Below are 19,280 nucleotides of genomic sequence, written 5' to 3' on the forward strand. Positions count from 1 at the left end.
ATGTATCATATTAACCCCTCTAGGATGGGTTTTCCTCAAAATAATTCTCATTTATGGAATACCACATAAACTATTTACAATAAAACTCAAATTTTCAAAAAGGCCAGTGACTATTAACATCTTGAGAACATTTAATGGTATTTGCTAAGAGAATTCAGTTTGCTACCTTCTTTTTACCCATCAGTTTCTGACTTAGTGTGGGTGGAGGGGCGTAGTGCTTTTTTTTTTTTTTTTAAAGCAATTTGCTAGCGGTTTTCTCTGGTCGTCTAGCTATAGAAATTTTATAGCATTCTTGATGGTTTGAGTTTGAAATATGACTTCATAAGTGTTTGTGTGTGTGTGTGTGTGTGTGTGTGTGTGTGTGTGTTGCTTTGAATGAATGTCCAAGTATCCAAGAATAAGTACTGGAATAAGAGAGAGAAGAATGAGCAAGATGGAATACTTGATGTCCTGCAACTGGAGAGCTAAGAATCATATGGACTTTAAAAGGGGGGTTAGATAGGAAAGGGATCCTTTTCCGGATTAGGCAGCAACGATATAGCCATTGCTTTCTATAGAGAAAGGAACTTGAAAAAGAGAATAAAGCTCTGGACTGCTGTTGCTCTGCTGCAAAAATTTGTGACCAAAATCTGCTCCGGCTACTGAGCATGCTCAACTCCAAGTCACATAATCATTGCAGCGCCCTTGTATTCCACAGCTCCGGATTTTAGCAGTAGCAGCAAGGGAGAGGAAGGTAAGAAGGGAAACAGGTATAAATAACTCAGAGGGCTAGTTGTTTCTGAAAGTGAAGGAACACTAGAGAGGAGGAGCAAGGTGGAAATAGGGAGGGATCTTAAGGAAGTTTTTCGCCAATCTTTATTAATTTTGCCTGTCTAGAGCAAGCCTATTGTCAGCCGAGGGGTAACAAATTCAATTCAAGGGAGAATGTAAACATAATTTATTAAGCCCTACAAGTTTAAGGCTCATTATAATAGGCAGACACTCCTTGCTTTTAAGGAACTTTTAAAAGAGGTACAGACACACAAACCAGTTTCATAACAAGGTAGAGGGGAAATTTAGATAAAATGCTCTAGGAAAATTTGGAGAGAAGGATTTTATGGGGAGAGTTAACAGGAAATGTGGCTTTGAAAAGGTAGCTCCGGAGCTTTGCAGCAAGAGAATTTAAACATGCAAATATAAAGATAGTATTAGAGGAAAGGTGAACAACTGTCAGAATTCATAGAGGCTAAGGGTATAAAAGTTATAGATCCTGAAATGTCACAAGTTAGGTACAGCAGGGGCAGCTAGGTGTTGCAGTGGATAGAGCACCAGCCCTGACGTCAGGAGGACCTCAGACACTTAACACTTCCTAGCTGTGTGACCCTGGGCAAATCACTTAATTCCCAATTGCTTCAGCAAAAACAAACAAACAAACAAAAACCAAGTTAGGAACCTCAGTATCTACGTCTACTTTCTACCCAATCCCTATTTTTAGACCCCTTTGTTTCTTCTGCCCTCCCCCCCAGTTTCTTCCAGACTCAGTCTCCCCCATGGAATCACATCCTCTGCTGAGACAACTCTGCTGGGAGAGAGGGGGATACAGGAGATCTTAGAGTTGAGGTCTTACAGTTCTCTGACCCCTTTCCCCCTTTGGCTACTTGTAACTTAAGTGGGTTTTAGCCTCACTTGATTACTCACTACTCTCTTAATTTTGATTTCATCATTTAACCTTAATGAGGTTCAGTGCTCATCTCACAAAAGCAAGGCTTTTAGGACTAGAAGACTGGGTTCTGTTGACTGTTACTAGTTTCTGACAAATTCCAATTTCTCTGGATCTGTTTCTTAAGTTATGAAATGAAGGAGCTGGATGAGATTATTTCTAAAATTCTTTACATCCCTAAATCCAACATATGCTAAAATGCTGTGAAAATAGAAGTGCATTACAAATGCAATTATCATAGCACTAATTATCTCATCCACTTAACTGCTATTTTAATAGTTACTTATATTTTTACTTTCTCTGTTGGATTGCACATACTTTGAAGGCAGAGAAGACCCTGGCCTCTTATATAATCTTAGGTATGAGTACTGTAGATAATATCAATCATACATCATTCTTGTATCTCCATTAACAGCAACAGTTTGCATATTGTAGGTTCCTTGAAAATATTTTTTTGGATGGAATATTTATAGAATAACTAACAGTGACACCTGCACTTATTTCCTGCTTTATCGATATATCTTTAGGACTTGTAATTTAAGATTATTCTTTATGAAAATTAAGTGACTAGATATCCGTATGTTGACCTAATCCCCTACTACTAGAACATTTCAATCAGCACCAGTCCAGATTGGAGGCATGAGGTGAAGTTGTTGTTGGTTGTTCTTGTTCTCAAAGAGGATTATGACATCAGAGAAGTGATACCACGACACGCAAGTGAATTGGACTTAAGTGAAGGAGAGCTGTGCAAAGTCCTCACTTTCTAGAGACATGAAGCAAACAGGTAGTTAGGGCAGAACTGGTTCAGAGACATATGATTCATTTCCTTTTCCTGGATGACTGCTGTACTCCCTAGAAGCCTACTCTGACGTTCACGGTGGAGCATGGATGGTCGTGGGGACATAGATTTTACAGCTGAAGAGTTTGTAGGCAGATTCATTTGGTACTAATGGAAAGAAAAAAGTAATTTAAATAATGTATTTTTTATTCATTCTTTGAATGAATTATAAGGAATTCATTCTTTATAAACTATGGCCCCCAACATTTTTAATAAAGAAATGTGCTTTAAAATGAATGTACATGTATAGTCCGAAAAATAAAAGTAATAATAAATAAAAAAAGTAAGCCCAATAATCAATGGTGTAATTAAATGGCAACCCATCTATATATTTGTCCGTAAGAATTGCCTGGGCACTGAGAGATTGTGACTTGCCCAAGATCATACAGAACTATGTCACAAGAAGGACTAGAACCTAGGTTCTGCCAGATCATAACAAACTTTTGGTTAGGATATGCCTGCTTTGGAGAGAGAATTGTGGGGAGCTGGCCATCGTCCTTCTCTGCGCCATCGTCCACTCCCACCCCTACCCTGAACTCTGGGGTATCTCCTATATTTCCACTAATTATGCTGCACTTGCTGCAGCAACAGCATGTTGGGATTTGTAGGGCGGTGGCACGTATAAGTCAGAATAAGTCAACAAAATTCTTTTTCAGGAAAAAAAAATGGGTAAGATCTACTTATCTGGTTTTGCTTAACTGACCCCGGAAGAGAAACTTTTCAGCGGCAGAGAAGAGAGAAAGAAAGCATATAGGTAAAATCAAATCAGTCTCGGTCTACTTTCTACAGTTGCTTCAGTCCCAACTCTCAGACCCCTTTGTTTCTTCGGTCCCCCCCAGGATCTTCCAGACTCAGTCTCCCCATGGAATCACATCCTCTGTCGAGACAACTCTACTGGGGGAGAGGGGGATACAGGGGATTTAGAGTTGGGGTCCTACAGTTCCCTGGCCCCTTTCCCCTTTTGGCTACTTATAAAACGTGGACTATTGGATCCCCCGTCCCCGCAAAACAAACTCCTTGGTGTCTTTTTCTCTGGCGGCAGCTGTAGCTGGGCATGCTCAGTCAGTCCGGGCCGGCTCGGGGATAAGAAGGAAGCTTTTGCGCGGAGCTGAGCTGGAAGCTGGGTGAAGTGGGAGGGGAGAGGGGGAAGGGGGCGGGGGAAGGGTTGGAAGCCGGCTGCAGGCGCCTGAGGTTGCTGGGAGCGCTTCCTGACCTCCCAGCCCTCTAGTCAGCCGAGACGAAGAAGGAGGGAAAGGAGGAGAACTACTGAGGGAAGAGCCTGCGTGGCCGGAGCTCACTGAGAGGGCAGGAGCAGCAGGAGCAGCAGCAGCAGCAGCAGCAGCAGTAGTAGTAGTAGTAGTGAGGCAGGAGGAGGGGGGGCATCAGAAACTCGAGAAGCAGACCGGGGAGGCGCGCTCTGCCCGGGACCCGCGGCAGCTTCGGGGCGGCGGCGGCGGCCGCAGCTGCTGCTGCTGCTGCTGTTGTTTCCGTGCTGCTGCGATGTTTCACTGCATCCCCCTGTGGCGGTGTAACCGTCATGTGGAAACCATCGATAAGCGCCACTGCTCCCTAGTCTACGTCCCGGAGGAGATCTACCGCTACACTCGCAGCCTGGAGGAACTGCTCTTAGACGCCAACCAACTCCGCGAACTGCCCGAGGTGAGTGTACCAAGCTTGGGGGCCCGGGCTCACCTGGGGGAAGGCCGGGGTGCAGGCAGGCGCGCGCAGCTCCTGAGGGCTGCTTCCTAGGAAGAGTGCCCAGTTGTGGGGCAGCTCCGCTAGTCTCAGCCCCACTGTGTCTATCCTGGTTCCCTTTTTTCTTCCCCACTCTCTCGACTCCTGGAGAACCTGGATGGACAGGTGCCCTTTTGCCTTATTCACCTGCTTCCCCCTTCCCCTTCATATGCGTTGTGACCACTGAAGGTTATCCACCACAGGCGGAAAAAGTTTATTTTTTTTTTAAAGGTAGAGATTTGTGCAATTAGAAAAGTGCATTAGGCTTGACAAGTTATGGGACAGAAATCCAATGAGTTAGACTTCTGGACACTCTTTCATGCTGATGAAATAACCCAATTCCCCATCTTGCCAATTTTGGAGTCAGAGCCTGTGGGTTCTGAGCTTTGCCTTTGAGTACTTGTGTGAAACTGAGGGAGTCATTTCTACTATCTGGGTCTTAATTTCCCCATCTGTAAAATGAGGAGGTTAGACTACATTGGCCCTAAAGATTCCTTCTCGCTCAAAATCTATGAGTCTTATGAGGAAATATTTCTCATCCCAAACCCGTTGGAAAAAGTTGTGCCTCTCTTTCAGGGACTTCATTTTTCTCCGGGTTTCATGGCCACCGTCCAAGTTGGGAGCCCCTCTTAGAGCCTAGCCAAGGCGTGCATTCCTTTTTGGCGGCCAGAATACTCCAGGTGGTGAAGAAGTAGTCAGCCTACCTATCTGGGCATCTTAATTGGAATGTGTTCTGAGCCTTATCTGCAGGTGGGCTGTGTTCGGGACAGCTGTAGATTGGCTGGTCCTGCTGTTTTTGGCACTGGGTGTAGCTGACGGAGTGAAAGATAGTAGAGAGAGAACTGGTTGTGGGGAGTTTAAGGTGTGTTTCCTGGTGTCCACTGCAGAAAAGCTGGATTCCTGATCCTGCTGCTGGAAAGGAGTTTTTTCCTTTCTCTTCCCCTCCTCTCTTCCCCATCTTACTTTCTCTTATAGCTTCCCTATGGTTTTCCCACCTTCTCATCCCTCTTTCCCTTACTCTTTAAATAAAACCTGGAGAGCTTTTATCTGGCCTTCCCCCTTCCTAATCAAGGCTCAGAAAGGACAGAATTTTGTTATCTAGACTTAATTAGATTCTTAATGATACCTTCTCCCCTTAAGTTGTTTACATCAATGAATCAATCCCTCAGTTGCTGCTGAACTTGTCAAAAGATACTTGCTGATGGTATTGATCGGGGACTTCAGAGTATCAGGACTCTTAATAATCTCCATGCTCACTTTGGGAGTCAAGCTGAAGAATGACTTTCAGAGAAAAAAGTCCACCTTCATAAGTATGTTAGGAACTGAGAGTTCACTAGATCTAAAGGTGTGCAGAGAGTTGATAGGATAGACCTTACTACCTCAAAGGGAGGGTTTTTAATGAGTAGTTGAAATTCAGTCACTCTTATCATCCCAAATCATCATCACAAAAAGATGATTTGCTGAAATGAAATGCTGTCTGGTTTATTCTTATGCCTTGATGTGATCATTATTGTCAGTTTCTTTTTTAAACTCAGAACTGTATGATTTTTTTTTTTCTTTGCTTTTTCAAATACTCTTCTTCCTGTAAAGATCTTTGCTTTAAAGATCTTTGCATAAGAGCTAAAGTTGGAAGGAAACTTTGAGATCATCTGATTCAAACCCTTCATTTGACAGATGAGAAAACTGAAATTCAGGGAGGCTAACTTATTTACCTAAGATTACCTAAATAGCCAAGTGGTATAACTGGGAATCAAATTCAGGGATTTCAAGTTTATGACTAACCTAATTTACCAAGTTAATTTTTTCTCCGAGTCTGGAAATTATGGGGATTTCCTTGACTTAGGAGTCCTGCAAAACCCCTGATTTTTTTTTTTTCTTTTAGTTCAATGGCAGAAAAGACACCCTTTTTAAAAAAGGCAATTTACTTTTCAGAGGCATTTTCCAAACCTATGACTTATCTCTTTGCTTTGTCTTTGGCCTAAGGTATTGAAGTGTACTGTTAACTAGTTGTGGGATCTTTAGGTGAAGTTGTCAGTTATCAGTGTAGAAATACTTGATTTTCAGAGGCCACAAAATATATCATATGTATTGAATGGGGTAAAAACTTGATATCCAAACTAGAAAAGTCCATTTGTTGTAGCAGTATCTCTAGAGCTTCAAAGTTCAATTATAGATCTAAAGTTAGAATAATCTAATTCAATCTCCTCACTTTACAGCTGAGAAAACTGAGGTACAGGGATTTGACTAAGTTCATATAGGGGATAAGAGTCAGAGACAGGATTTGAACCCATATTCTCAGAGACTGGAGTTAGCACTCTTTACACTGAACCAAAAATCATCCATCTCTCTTTGCTTCAGTGAATTTTTGACTACCTTGTTGTGTATACTTTCATGAACTTTTCTGTATACTTTTTGAAAAAAGGAAAATGATGATTTTTAAGTTTTTTTAGAAATGACAGATATTTCTGTTGACAGTAAATGGAAATTTTTCAGTAGTCCCAAATGTAATATAAAGAGATTGTGTCAAGGGAAGCAGATGAACAAGAAGTTCTTTCAGAGGAATTTCTTCCTGAGGTTAACCATTGCTCTAACTGTGCTCTTCAGAATTCAGTTAAAAAAAAAATTTAGACTCACTATGTTTATTATTTTGACTGACACTTCTTGATTCCTGGACTTGGTTATCCCTAGGAGGTCTACTCACATTAAGTATTCTTACTCCTTGACTGGAACTTCTTAGCTTGTCACCTTTAATAGTTGAAAGAACTCTTGAAATCATATATATGAGGGATCCTCCACCTACTAGATATGGATCTTCTAGCCCAACAAGAAAGCTTTTCCTGGTAGATGTCTAAACATTTGTCTCCTTTCCCTCCCCTTTTGAAATCTACTTTACCATATCCTCCTTGGGGACTTCCTCTCTCTGTATGACTTTGTCCACCACACATAGAAAATTTTTTTTAAAAAGATAAAAGGTATTTTCTTCCCACACAAAGAATGGAAAATCCTGATCTAATGAAATCTCCTTATTTTACAGGTGAGGAGACTAAGGTTTAGGCCGATTAGTTTAAAAGCCTCTTAATGTTTCATTGAGAAAATAAAAAAGTGTAATTGCTTGCTTTGAATATACTTAGTCTGGCATAATGAATAAAGTGCTGACTGTCTAGCTTGAAGTTAGGAAGTCCCAGTTCAAATTCTGCCTCTGATACTTTTATAACTGTGTGATCCTGAGTACATCACTTAACCTCTTTGTGCTTCTGGAAATAAATTTCCAAGGACTTGGACAGTGGATTGGTGGATACTGTTGGATCTAAAGTCAGAGAGTTTAGGTTTAAATTGTGGCTTTGGCTTCCCCCTCCTACAAATAACTATTTACACACTGAGATATGTCTAGGTATATATATATGTGTGTGTGTGTGTAAAATAAACACAAAATATGTACATATATGAAAATAGATTACTCTCTTTTCTCTCTTTTTCTCTGTAAAAATCATTTGACTTGTATAGGCCTTATTTTTTTATCTATAAAATAAAATGCTTGGATTAAATGACCATTTTTTCTTCCCTAAATGAAGGAAGTTGGACTTGTATGGTTTCTGAAATCTTTTCCAACTTTAATCTATAATTATTCTAAGATCTCCAACTGTCACCCCCTTCCTCTCAGTCAGTCTCAGTTCACCTTTATTAGGTAATTTCTGGACTGCAAAGCACTCTTGAAAGGAGGATACAGAACTTGATAGCAGTCTCATTAGATTAATATTATTTAACTTCAACAACAACATTTAACTTCCTTTTTTGCTACTTTTCATTTCCTTTTTTCATCTCTTATTAGTTCTCCAGCATAGCAGTTCTTCCAGACCTTAGGGCTTCTCAAGTCTTCAAGACCTTTGCCCATTTTTTATTCTCAAAGGATAGACTTAGATCCTGTTTTACTAAAGAGATCTAGATAATAGAGTATGAGTGATTCAAGAATCCCTCTTTTCTCCTCAAAATATCACTTTCTATGCATTTATTTTCTTTCAAAAATATTTTATTGATTGTTTTCTTTTACATCTCACCTGCTTTCTCAAATCCTCAGTTCTTCCAGACCTTAGGGCTTCTCAAGTCTTCAAGACCTTTGCCCATCTTTTATTCTCAAAGGACAGACTTAGATCCTGTTTTACTAAAGAGATCTAGATAATAGGGTATGAGTGATTCAAGAATCCCTCTTTTCTCCTCAAAATATCACTTTCTATGCATTTATTTTCTTTCAAAAATATTTTATTGATTGTTTTCTTTTATATCTCACCTGCTTTCTCAAATCCTCTCCTAGTTCCCAGTTCTCTTCTGTAATCCAGAGGCGCAAATAAGCAAATCAAATGGACGTAGCATATGCAGTATTCCTTATATGAAATTCCTCATATGAAGTTTTTCTCTTCTAGAGGGCAAGCTTAGTGGTGAAATGGATAGAGTTCTAGTCCTGGAGTCAGAAAGACTCATCTTTCTGAGTTCAAATCTGACTTCAGATACTTATTAGCTGAATGATCCTGGGCAAATTACCTAACCTAGTTTGCCTCAGTTCCTCATTTATAAACTGAGTTAGAGAAAGAAATGGCAAATCATTCCAGTTATCTCTGCTAAGAAAACCCAACAGGATCACAAAGTATTGGTTATGGCTGAACAATCATAATTGACTCTAGAGGAGGGAGATATGTTACGTCTTTTGTCTTTGGAATCACATTTGGTCATTAAGTTAATTTAAATCAGGTTTTTTTTTTTTTAACCTTCAGAGTTCATAAAACCTAAATGGTCTATGCATTCACAGACACTGGGACCTGTGAACTTAGAAGAAGAGAGCAAAAATGACTTATTTTCATTATTATTTATTTGGATTCCTTTGTAATCTTATTTCATGCCTTTAAAATTTTATCAGACTGACAGAAGAGTCCAAATTGATACCCAACCTTATCCTGCTCTCTCCTCTCCACTCCCCACCCCCCCAAACAAAACAAAATCCAAAGGCTAAAAAAATCTTGATCTAAATGTTTTGTTGTTGTTCTTGATGGTTTTTAGCAGAGGTTTGAGAATAAAGGGATCTGAGCTTGTGTTACTTGTTACTTGTGTGACATTGAACAAATTATTTCAAATCTTGAGCTTATGTTTCTACCTCCAAAAAGTGAGGAAGTTAGATTTGTGTTTTTCATTTCTTAATCATGATCCTACCATTATTGAGGTAATTAGACATTTGTTTTCTTGGATTTACTTATTTTGTTTTTTATCAAGTCATGTCTTTATTTGACTTTTTCATAGGCTTTCCTAGTGGTATTCATATGCATACCTACTGGTATGATTTCACTGCAATGAAAAATTCTGATGAGGAGATTGTTCTACTAATGCAGTCTACTAATACATTTTTATCGATGTAGTAAGTAATACAGTGCTTGACTTGAAGTCATGAAGATATTCTCCAAATCTTGCCTCAAAAACTAGCTATATGGTTCTGGATAAGTCATTTTAATTCTTTTAGCCTTAGTTACTTTATCTGTAAAATGAGGATAATAACTTACCTCTCTCGTGGATTTTGTGAAGATCTGATGAGAAAGCATATGTAAACCTTAAAGCATTAGTGAAATGCAAGTTATTATTACTATAATTATTATATCTTTTTACATTTCTTTGAATTTCTCATATTTGTCATTTTTATGGTATAATAATATTCCATTACATTGCTGAATTAATTTGCTGTTTTAAAATTATTATTTAAATATATATATATATAATAACAGGTTTTGGCTGTTTCCCAACTTTTCTCCAAGTTTTTATGTCATCACAAAGTTTAATGCTTTTATTGTTTTGGTACATATGAGTTCTTTCCTTTTGTCCTTATCTCCTTAGGTTGTAGGTTGTATGTCTAATAGTAGTTATGCAGAGTCAGAGTTTGAACATCATAGCCAATTTTTTCCCCTCATAATTCCAAATTGTTAACCAAATAGCTTAATCAACAGCATATTTTCCCCAAAAATTTGTCTCTTAAATATTGACTAGTGTAGTCTATCACCCTTGGACAGTTCTAGAGAGATTTTTAAATTTGCATTTTTCTTTCTCTAAATTTATTTTCTCATTATAAAATCATAATAGTTTTGGAAAGGGCCCTGGAGGTCATAGAATCTAATCTTCTTCATCTTATAGATAATTCTCTAGTCTCAGAGAAAGTGGTATATTTCCTTTTTTCTGTTTTTTTTTTTCTTTTTTAAAAAGCTTTTTAAAAATTTTTTACCAAATACATGTAAAGGTAGTTTTTAGCATTCACCTTTGCAGAACGTTGTATTCCAACATTTTTTTTCCCCTTCCTCTCCCCAACCCTTCCTATAGACAGGAAGGAATCCAGTATAGGTTAAACATGTGCAGTTCTTCTAAACATATTTCCATATTCATCATGGTGTGCAAGAAAAATAATATCAAAAGATGAAAGAAAAAAATGAGAAAAAAGCAATCAAATAACAACAATAAAAAATAATGTGAAAATACTATGCTTTGATCCATATTCGGTCTCCATAGATCTCTCTCTGGATGCAAGTGGCTCTTTCCATCACAAGTCTATTAAATTACTTTATTGTTGAAATTGTGTGATCCTGTTGCTGTGTGCGTTGTTCCCTTAGTTCTATTCACTTCACTTAGCATCAGTTCATCTAAGTCTTTCCAGGCTTTTCTGTATTTTTTTTCTAAAGGTAACCTGTCACTGTTGCTTGAAACTGACTCCTCAACTTTTTAATCTACCTACCACATTTATTCTCATTTTTTCTAGCATCTTCAATTTCCTATCTGCATTGGATCCTTCTCATTTGCCTTTATACAGACAAATAATAATTTAAAAAGAGCAGATGAATTCAGCAAACATTAGGCCCATATTTCCTGCAGTGCAAAAAAACCTCTTTGGTTCTGATTTATCTCCTTCTTAGTATTCTCAAATTTCCATATGATTCTTACTCTTCATTGCCATACTTCTTGAATCTTCCTTCCCATTGCCTTCCCCTTTACTTCCTTCATAAAATTCCTTCCTAACTTTGTAGTTTGGATGCTGCTATAAAACCTATACTTAGAGACTATGCTTGCTGTGATTATTAAAACTGTGGTAATTAGATAAACTTCCCTTTTGCCAAATCTAGGCTCCATTTTTTTGTCATTCTTCTTGATGTCTTTTGATATGGTTGATATTGATATTGATATCTCTTTTGATATTGTTGAATACATTTTTTTCTCAAAATGTTCTCCTTTGACTTCTGATACCTGATAGTTTTTTACTTTCTTTAAGTCTTAATTTTTTAATCTGTAAAATAGGAATAGCAGAATCTGCCCAGGGTTCCTCACAAGATTATTAGGAAGATCAAACGAGATAATGAATGAAAGAGTGTTTTTATGTATTACACAAATATATAATGGTACTCATTATTATTATTTCTCCTACATTTCTGGCTCCTATTTTACTGGTCCCATCTTCTTCCCTCTTCCAAATATGAGCATTCTTCTACATTCTATTCTTAGCTCCCTGACCTCTTTCAAAAGTCCCACAATCAATTTTTAAATTTATGACTTAACAGTAATACTTTCTAGTCATGCAATTTTGGTTGTCAGTTTTCCTCTCTGATTACCCCCATTTATAGAAAGGGGATTGTAATACTTCCAATATCTACTTCCCTTGGGAATGTACTTTGTAAACATTAAAGCCTATATAAATGCTACTGGTATTTATTGCATTTACTTTGACTTGGCCAATTCTGCTAAAATACTTTTTCCATCTTATGACTTCCTTGATCTGGAATCTACATTTGGCTCTCAGTTGTCTTCTGCAGTATCTACATTTCTTTGTCTGGACTTTAGTCATTCCATAATTTGGTCTCAGCTTTTATTACTTCTTTTTTTTCTTCAATAAAAATCCTGGTATATATTGCTAATTATAATGTGTCATCTCACAGTTCACCCTTCTCTGTGGTTCCCATCACATATTTGTCTTTCCCCTAAAGCGCAACTCAAGCAAGACCTCTTTGGCTTTCTTCTGTGCCTGACACATACAGATCCTTAATTAATGTCTGTAGATTTGTCTTGGGAAGTTGCATTGAACTCCAGCCCTCACTGATTTCTTCTTCTTCTGAAGTCCTATTATGTGCCTAGTTAATACTAGTTAGTTTTTAACCACTTAATTTTTTTAATGGCTTAGTTTTGTTTTCTAAACATGTTACATCTATGTCTTAAGTTTTATTTGTATTTTCCATGACATATGATTATAAGAATTTTAGAGAGAATGGGCCATTTAGCCTTGTCCCTTCATTTTATAGAAGTTGAAATTGAGACCCAGAAAAATGACAGCAATTTATTAATTAAAATCAATAAACTGTGTATTGAAAATAGAGCCAAATCAAATCTGTTACTCTTGGATGAGTGATCTTTCCATTGTACTATTTTTTTTTTCATGCAATCGGGACACAAACAATAAGATAGGACAATACTTGTATAACAAAATACAAAGGCATTTTACCTTAGTCTGTAGATAAAAATTTCTCAGTACTGGAATAAGTTCCTTCTTATATGCCTACTGAAGTAGTTCCTCTACTCCTGCTGAAATATAGAAATTATTTCAATTCATCTAACTTCTGTTTCACTTCAAGTAAACTCCATAGTTTTCTACATTTTTGCATCATTGTAAAGTTTATAAAAGAATTTCCTAACAAATCTGTGATGTATTCCACATTATACCAATTTTATACTTTATATTTTATTTTTATATTATTTTATTTATTCATATTTTATTCAATCTAACTGTGTAGTCTAGAGACAGAATAGTAGACAGAGACAGAATAGGAGTCTAGGTCTTCTGATTTCAGATCTAATGCTTTCCCCACTAGATTCATATGGAAGCTTTTGCCTGAGAGAAATCATAGAGACATACTTTAAAAGATTGGTCCATCATTCTACCTAGTGAATGAATCAATGAATAAAGCATAAGTTAAATATTATTTGCAAAGCATTGGTGCTAAGCTCTGGGAAAACAAATAGTACGGCAGTTCTTGCTCATGAAGTAGATCTTGCTATGAAGTAGATAACACAAATGGAAAGTTTCAATTTCAAGTCAGATGGAAGGGTCCTGTGATCCTTGATATGTAACAGCAATGCAGGTAGTAATAATGCTTCTTTAATATCATTTCTAGTGATAAAATCATATAAATTTCTAGTACTGAACCAAGGACTTTGTTGACCAGGGTTTTTAAAATGGTTGTAGGAGCAGTTGTCAGGCTGCATCTAATGCAAAATTATTTCTCAGATGCAGAATGTTTTGAGTTGTGTTCCTGCCTAGTATAAATATGCACTTTTTTTATTCTCTTGAGGATGTGTAATTGTGAAAGTATGTTGTGTGTGTCCTGTACTATGAACTTAGGTTTCATATCTCTTACTGATAGTTTAAAAATTTCGTACTTGATGGAAGTGTTTCTTATAATGGAATAACTTGGAAAGAAACTCATTACTGGAATTCCTTTGAATAAAAGGCCACAACTCCAACATAAATTAATAAAATAATAACATAAATAAAAGTTATTGAATTGATATTGATCATATAATGCTTCCAAAATGATTTTTAAAAAGAGGCTTGATTTGTATTTGTAGTTTGTATTTTATGAGTGATAAATAACTGTCTTTATAACAAGCCCCTGCTCCCCTCAAATCTCCCTAAAGCAAATTGCCCTTGTAACTATAGTCAGGGTTCTACTCTTCAGTGTAAAAATAATTCTATTTTAAAAAATCATGGTATCATTATTAACATTAAAAATAACAGTATGGATAGAGAACCAGCCCTGAAGTCAGAAGGACCTGAGTTTAAAATCTGGTCTCAGGCACTTAATACTTCCTAACTGTGTGACCCTGGGCAAGTCACTTAACCCCAATTGCCTCAAGGGGAAAAAAAAGGAAAGAAAGAAAGAAAATAACATAGTAACAATAGTAAATAGCTGTCTCTGGAGAGGATCCCTTTAAAAAAAAAAAAGATCTTTTAAGACAATTTTTTTATTTTGAAGGGCTGTATTATTTGAGGGTTTACATAGAACAGTGCCAATGGCCTCAATAGAATTTCCAAACTACTCCTTGTAATTATAATCAAAATAAATCTTTTCCTTGGGCTCAGTGGATCTATTTTTTTAAACCCTTTAAACCAAAGAAGTAGCAAGCCCATGAGGTCCTATATACATTTCACATTTACTGTGTCTTAAACACTGATCTTCCCCTTAATCTTCCCCTTTCAAATTTCTCTGTTACTGTCTAAGTGCTTCATTATCCTTCCAATCATTTAGGTTTAATCTTGATCTTCTCCTTGTTTGACCCACTGCCTTCCCTCACCCCATATATTCACATGGTTGTCAAATCATGTCTTTGCAACCACTCTTCATATTCCCCCTTTTCTCTTTACACACAACTATCATGCTTGCCAGGGCTATTGAAGTAGCTTCCTAATTGACTTCATTGCCTCAAGTCCCTTTACTAATCTACTCTTTTCACTGGTACCTGAATTATTTTCCTAAAACATGGGTTTGACCACCTTATTCTGTCATTCAATAAATTCCCTGTTTCCAATAGCTCTAAATAAATATAAAAAAGCTCAAATATTAACTTCTGTTTTTTGTTTAAAGGTCTTCACAAACTGTATCATCTTACTTTTTCAGCCTTCTCTGTGCATCACCCCTCCCCCCCATGCACACAACACAGTGCCCTCCTATGCTGATACTTACATATGATATTTCCTCCTGTCCTTAAGTTATTGCATTGATTATTGCTCATGCTAAGAATACTCTTCCTTTGTCCTGCCTCTTGGAATTCTTTTCAAGAGACAACTCAAGGGACTTTTTCTGCAGTAAGCCTTTCTTGATCTTCCTGAGAATGTCTTCCATACCAAGATTAGCTTGTATCCACTTTGTATATCTTTTGTGTATAAATATAAAACTCACATTTATGTATATAGTGTTTCCCTTGTTAGAATGTAAGTCTGTTGAAACCAAAGCCTTTCATTTTTGCACCTGGCAATTAGGAATTAGGAGAGCCTGGCAATGTAAAGAATGCAGAGTAGGACTAGGGCATTCACAAATGAAGTGACTGTATAAACCATGTATTCACTACTTGCTTCTACCTCTTGGGTACTCCAGGAGAAAGAGACAGATCTCTTCCTACAACAAGCTTAAATAGGATCTGTGAGGTCACATACACAACCAATCAAAGAGGGAGATGTCTCCCATAACGAAGCTATTTCAATATGACCAGGGTCCTGCCCACAAGGCAGTCTCTGGTCATAGAAATTACTTACTGGGCTCTCAAGTTCAACCTTCTGGTTGCACTGGCTTGTCCCATTTGTCCTCTGATCCTAACACCAAATTAAGTCATGATGGATTGGATATGATTGAAAAATGACTGAACAACAATCACTATCATTACAAAAGTGGTACCTGGAGAAGAGTTGCAGAATTTTCAGTCAGAAAATCTAGATTCAAATTCTGACTCTACCAGTTGGGCAAATTTCTGGACCTCTTCAAGGTAATAAGGTGTTGGACAAGGTGACCTTTAAGGTTTCATTCAGCTTAATGAATCCATTCCTAAATGTCTTTGAACAAAGTTGTATTCAGCTTTGTTTTACTCCTAAATGGAGTTGAAAATTTCTGATTCTAGTGCAGATGAAGATGTCAATGTCCAGAAGAGTTAGATGACTTGCTAGAGGTCTTATGTTTAATGTACTTTCACCTGGATAATGAGAATAGTGATTTTGTTTGTTTCTGCGTCATTAAGAAAGTTATGAGAAATGATGAAATAATGAGCTTGACTTTGATAAGTGAGGCCTCATAATGCACATTTGAAGGAGCATTAAGTAGGGTAGTACTTACTGGACAACAACTATAATTTACTACTTTAAATGGTACTTTGAGAAATTTAGTCTGTTTTGTGTAAGTATTTTTGTAAATTACTCTGTGCTCCTTATGTATAATAAGAAATTATTATTATTAACTTTTTGGACTGTCATTCAAATATATTTTCCTATCAAGGCTATCAACTATGATGTAGATTCCAGGGAATTTGATTTTATTGTAACAAAATTGATTTTTTTTTTTTGAGAGAGATAGAAAAGCAGCCTACTTTATCACCTTTCATCAAGAACTTTCCACGGTATGAATTTGTTACTTTTGGGAGTTCCCTTTAATTGTAATGTGTACCAGATTCATTTCCGGATAATGCTGCCAGCTGGAGAAGACTGAGTCCACTTTCCATCCCCTTTACTACCTCTAGGGTGGCTGGCTTCTTTCCACACCAAACAATTTTCCCTTGGCATATCTAATTAGGAAATGCTGACAGCTGCTTCATAACAAGAAATGGGAACTTAAGTCTGATAGAGTACCTTTGAGGGAGAAATTGGCTTTCTCTGTTGGCTGAAAAAAAAAATCAGTTTAGGTTTATAAGCAAACATAACATTGATTTATAAGATGTATAAAATATAGCTCCATTCTTATCAAGGTGCTTAATAAATAATTATCAGGACCATGTCCCTTAAATCTTTAATGCTTTTAGTCATGTAGAGATTTAAGAGGTTCTTAAATTAGAATCATAGAATTAGAATTAAATCTTAGCTTAGAATTCATCTGATACTTTCATTTATGGATAAGGAAACTGAAATCTAGAGAGGTTGTGAGTTATCTAGAATGACACAGTTAATAAAATAGCATATCTGGAATTTGAATCCCAATCCTTTTACTTTTCAGAGTGTTTTTACTTGGTACCAGGCTGTTACATGTGTACTTGTTGGTAGGGGCTTTAGGAAGTGATCAATAAATCTATTCAAACTAAAAATTGGACAACAGTGTAGCATCAGGAGACAATAAATAGTGACAAGCACAGTTAGTTTGAATAGAGATTTACATTAGAAACATCATTAATGAGAGACAGTCAGTACACAGAAGAAATGTAAATGAAGGATGAGACTTTTTTTTTAAACTTTTAATGAAGAAAAGTAATTTGACCAAAATTAAATGAGAATATTTATTTTCCTTTTATGAGGTCATCATAAATGTTTTTCTTACAAATTTTTATGTCATGAACAGATATTGCCTTCATATGTGTGTATAGAAATGCTAAGATTATGTTATTTATCATATATTTATTCAGAAGAAAACATGATTTAGAATCATTGTGATATGATGATGATTGGGCATTTTGAAAATAAAGTAATTAAATACATTCAAAATATCTAAGAGGAAAAATTATTTCATTGTTTAATAGGGAGGAAGAACAGCTTAGGAGCTCAAATGCCCTCAGCAAGTTTGTCTTGCCCTAAATGTTGCACTGACTCCCCATTTTCTTTAAGAAAGAAGTTTCTAACCTGAGAATTTAATTTTTTTTATAATTATTTCAATATAATTACTTTTCATTTTGCAATCCTATGCATTTTATCTTAGTTTCTTTTAAAACATTTTTTTGAGAAGGAGTCTAGGGGTTACAGGAGACTGCCACAGGAGTTCAGATCCTGCTGTAAGAACAAAAACAAGTTCCTCTGGCATTTAAATCCCTTCCCCCCCCCCCTCCCCTCCCCGCTTCACCTTCCTTCATTATGTGATCCAGCCAAATTGGCCCATCTCCTATTTCTCACACCCAATACTCTTATCTCCTGTCTCCATGCCCCTTTCTGTGCCTTTTCATAAGCTCTCCCTCCTTATTGAAATGCCCTTATTTCCTCCTCTTGGAATCCCTAACTTCCTTCCAAGCTGAGCTCTATAAAGTCATCTTCTATAAGAGACCTCTCCTGAGTCATCCTATTGCTCCCTACAAAAATTTCCTTGTTGTATTTACTTAGTATGTATACTTGCTGTCTACCCCTATATAAACTATACTTCTTGACCAGAGGGATTTCATATTTACTTTTGTATTCCCAGGGCCTTTAATTAGTGCTTGGGTACATAGAAAATGTTATATATTGATTCCTTTGATGAGGAAGTTGTCTTGCAGAGAAATCTGATATCTGGATCTCACCTCCACCAGTATCCTTTCACATTTATTTCGATCTTACTAGCTGTTTTGAGCTCTCAGAGAATCTTAGTTTATATAATATTGGCAAGTCACTTCCTTTCTGGACTTTATTTCAACTATAAAATTAAGAGATTAGGCAAGATCGGTTCTTTTTTTAAAAAATTATTTTATTTTTAAAATTATTTTTTATTTTTTCAAAAAATGCAAAAAATAGTTTTCAACATTCACCTTTGTAAAACATTGTGTGCCAAATTTTTCACCCAACTCCTTCCCATAGACAGCAAGCAATACAGTATTAGCTGAACATGTGTAATTTTTCCAAACATTTCCATTTTAATCATGCTGCACAAGAAAAATCAGATCAAAAGGTGAAAGAAAGAAAAAATCAGAAAAAAAGCAAACCGCAAAAACAACAAATAATGTGAAAATACTATGCTTTGATCCACATTCCGTCTCCATAGTTCCCTGTCTCGATTCAGATGATTCTTTCCATCACAAGTCTATTGGTATTGCCTTGAATCATCTCATTATTGAAAAGAGCTTAATTCATCACAATCGATCATCTCATAATCTTGTTGCTGTGTATAATGTTCTTTTGGTTCTAATCACTTTACTTAACATCAATTCATGCAAGTCTTTCCAGGCTTTTCTGAAATCAATCTGCATCATTTCTTATTGAACAATAATATTCCATTATATTCATATACTGCTTATTCAGCCACTTCTTAACTGATGGGCTTCCACTCAATTTCCAGTTCCTTGTCATTACAAAAAAGACTGCTATAAACATTTTTTCCACCTGTGGGTCCTTTTCCCTTTTTTTTTTATGATTTCTTTGGAATACAGACCCAATGAAAACACTTCTGGATTAGATTATGTACAGTTTGAGAACCCTTTGGGCATAGTTCCAAATTGTTCTCCAGAATGGTTAGAAGATTAGGTCTTCTTAATCTCTTTCTGTGTGTTTTAGATCACTTTGGCAGCATAGTG

General features: G+C 36.5%; 1 protein-coding gene across 1 annotated transcript in view; it reads left to right on the forward strand.

The window, feature by feature from the left end:
• The first annotated feature begins 3,714 nt into the window (after nt 1-3,714).
• LRRC1 (leucine rich repeat containing 1) overlaps nt 3,715-19,280 on the forward strand; it is a 166,060-nt gene continuing 150,494 nt past the window's right edge. The window contains exon 1 of the mRNA XM_051997167.1: nt 3,715-4,196. Coding sequence (XP_051853127.1) covers nt 4,038-4,196 — 159 coding nt within the window. The 5' untranslated portion in view covers nt 3,715-4,037. The remainder of the gene's footprint in view (nt 4,197-19,280) is intronic.

Source organism: Antechinus flavipes, chromosome 4, assembly GCF_016432865.1.
Source record: "Antechinus flavipes isolate AdamAnt ecotype Samford, QLD, Australia chromosome 4, AdamAnt_v2, whole genome shotgun sequence".
In the NCBI taxonomy this organism is placed as follows: Eukaryota; Metazoa; Chordata; class Mammalia; order Dasyuromorphia; family Dasyuridae; genus Antechinus; species Antechinus flavipes.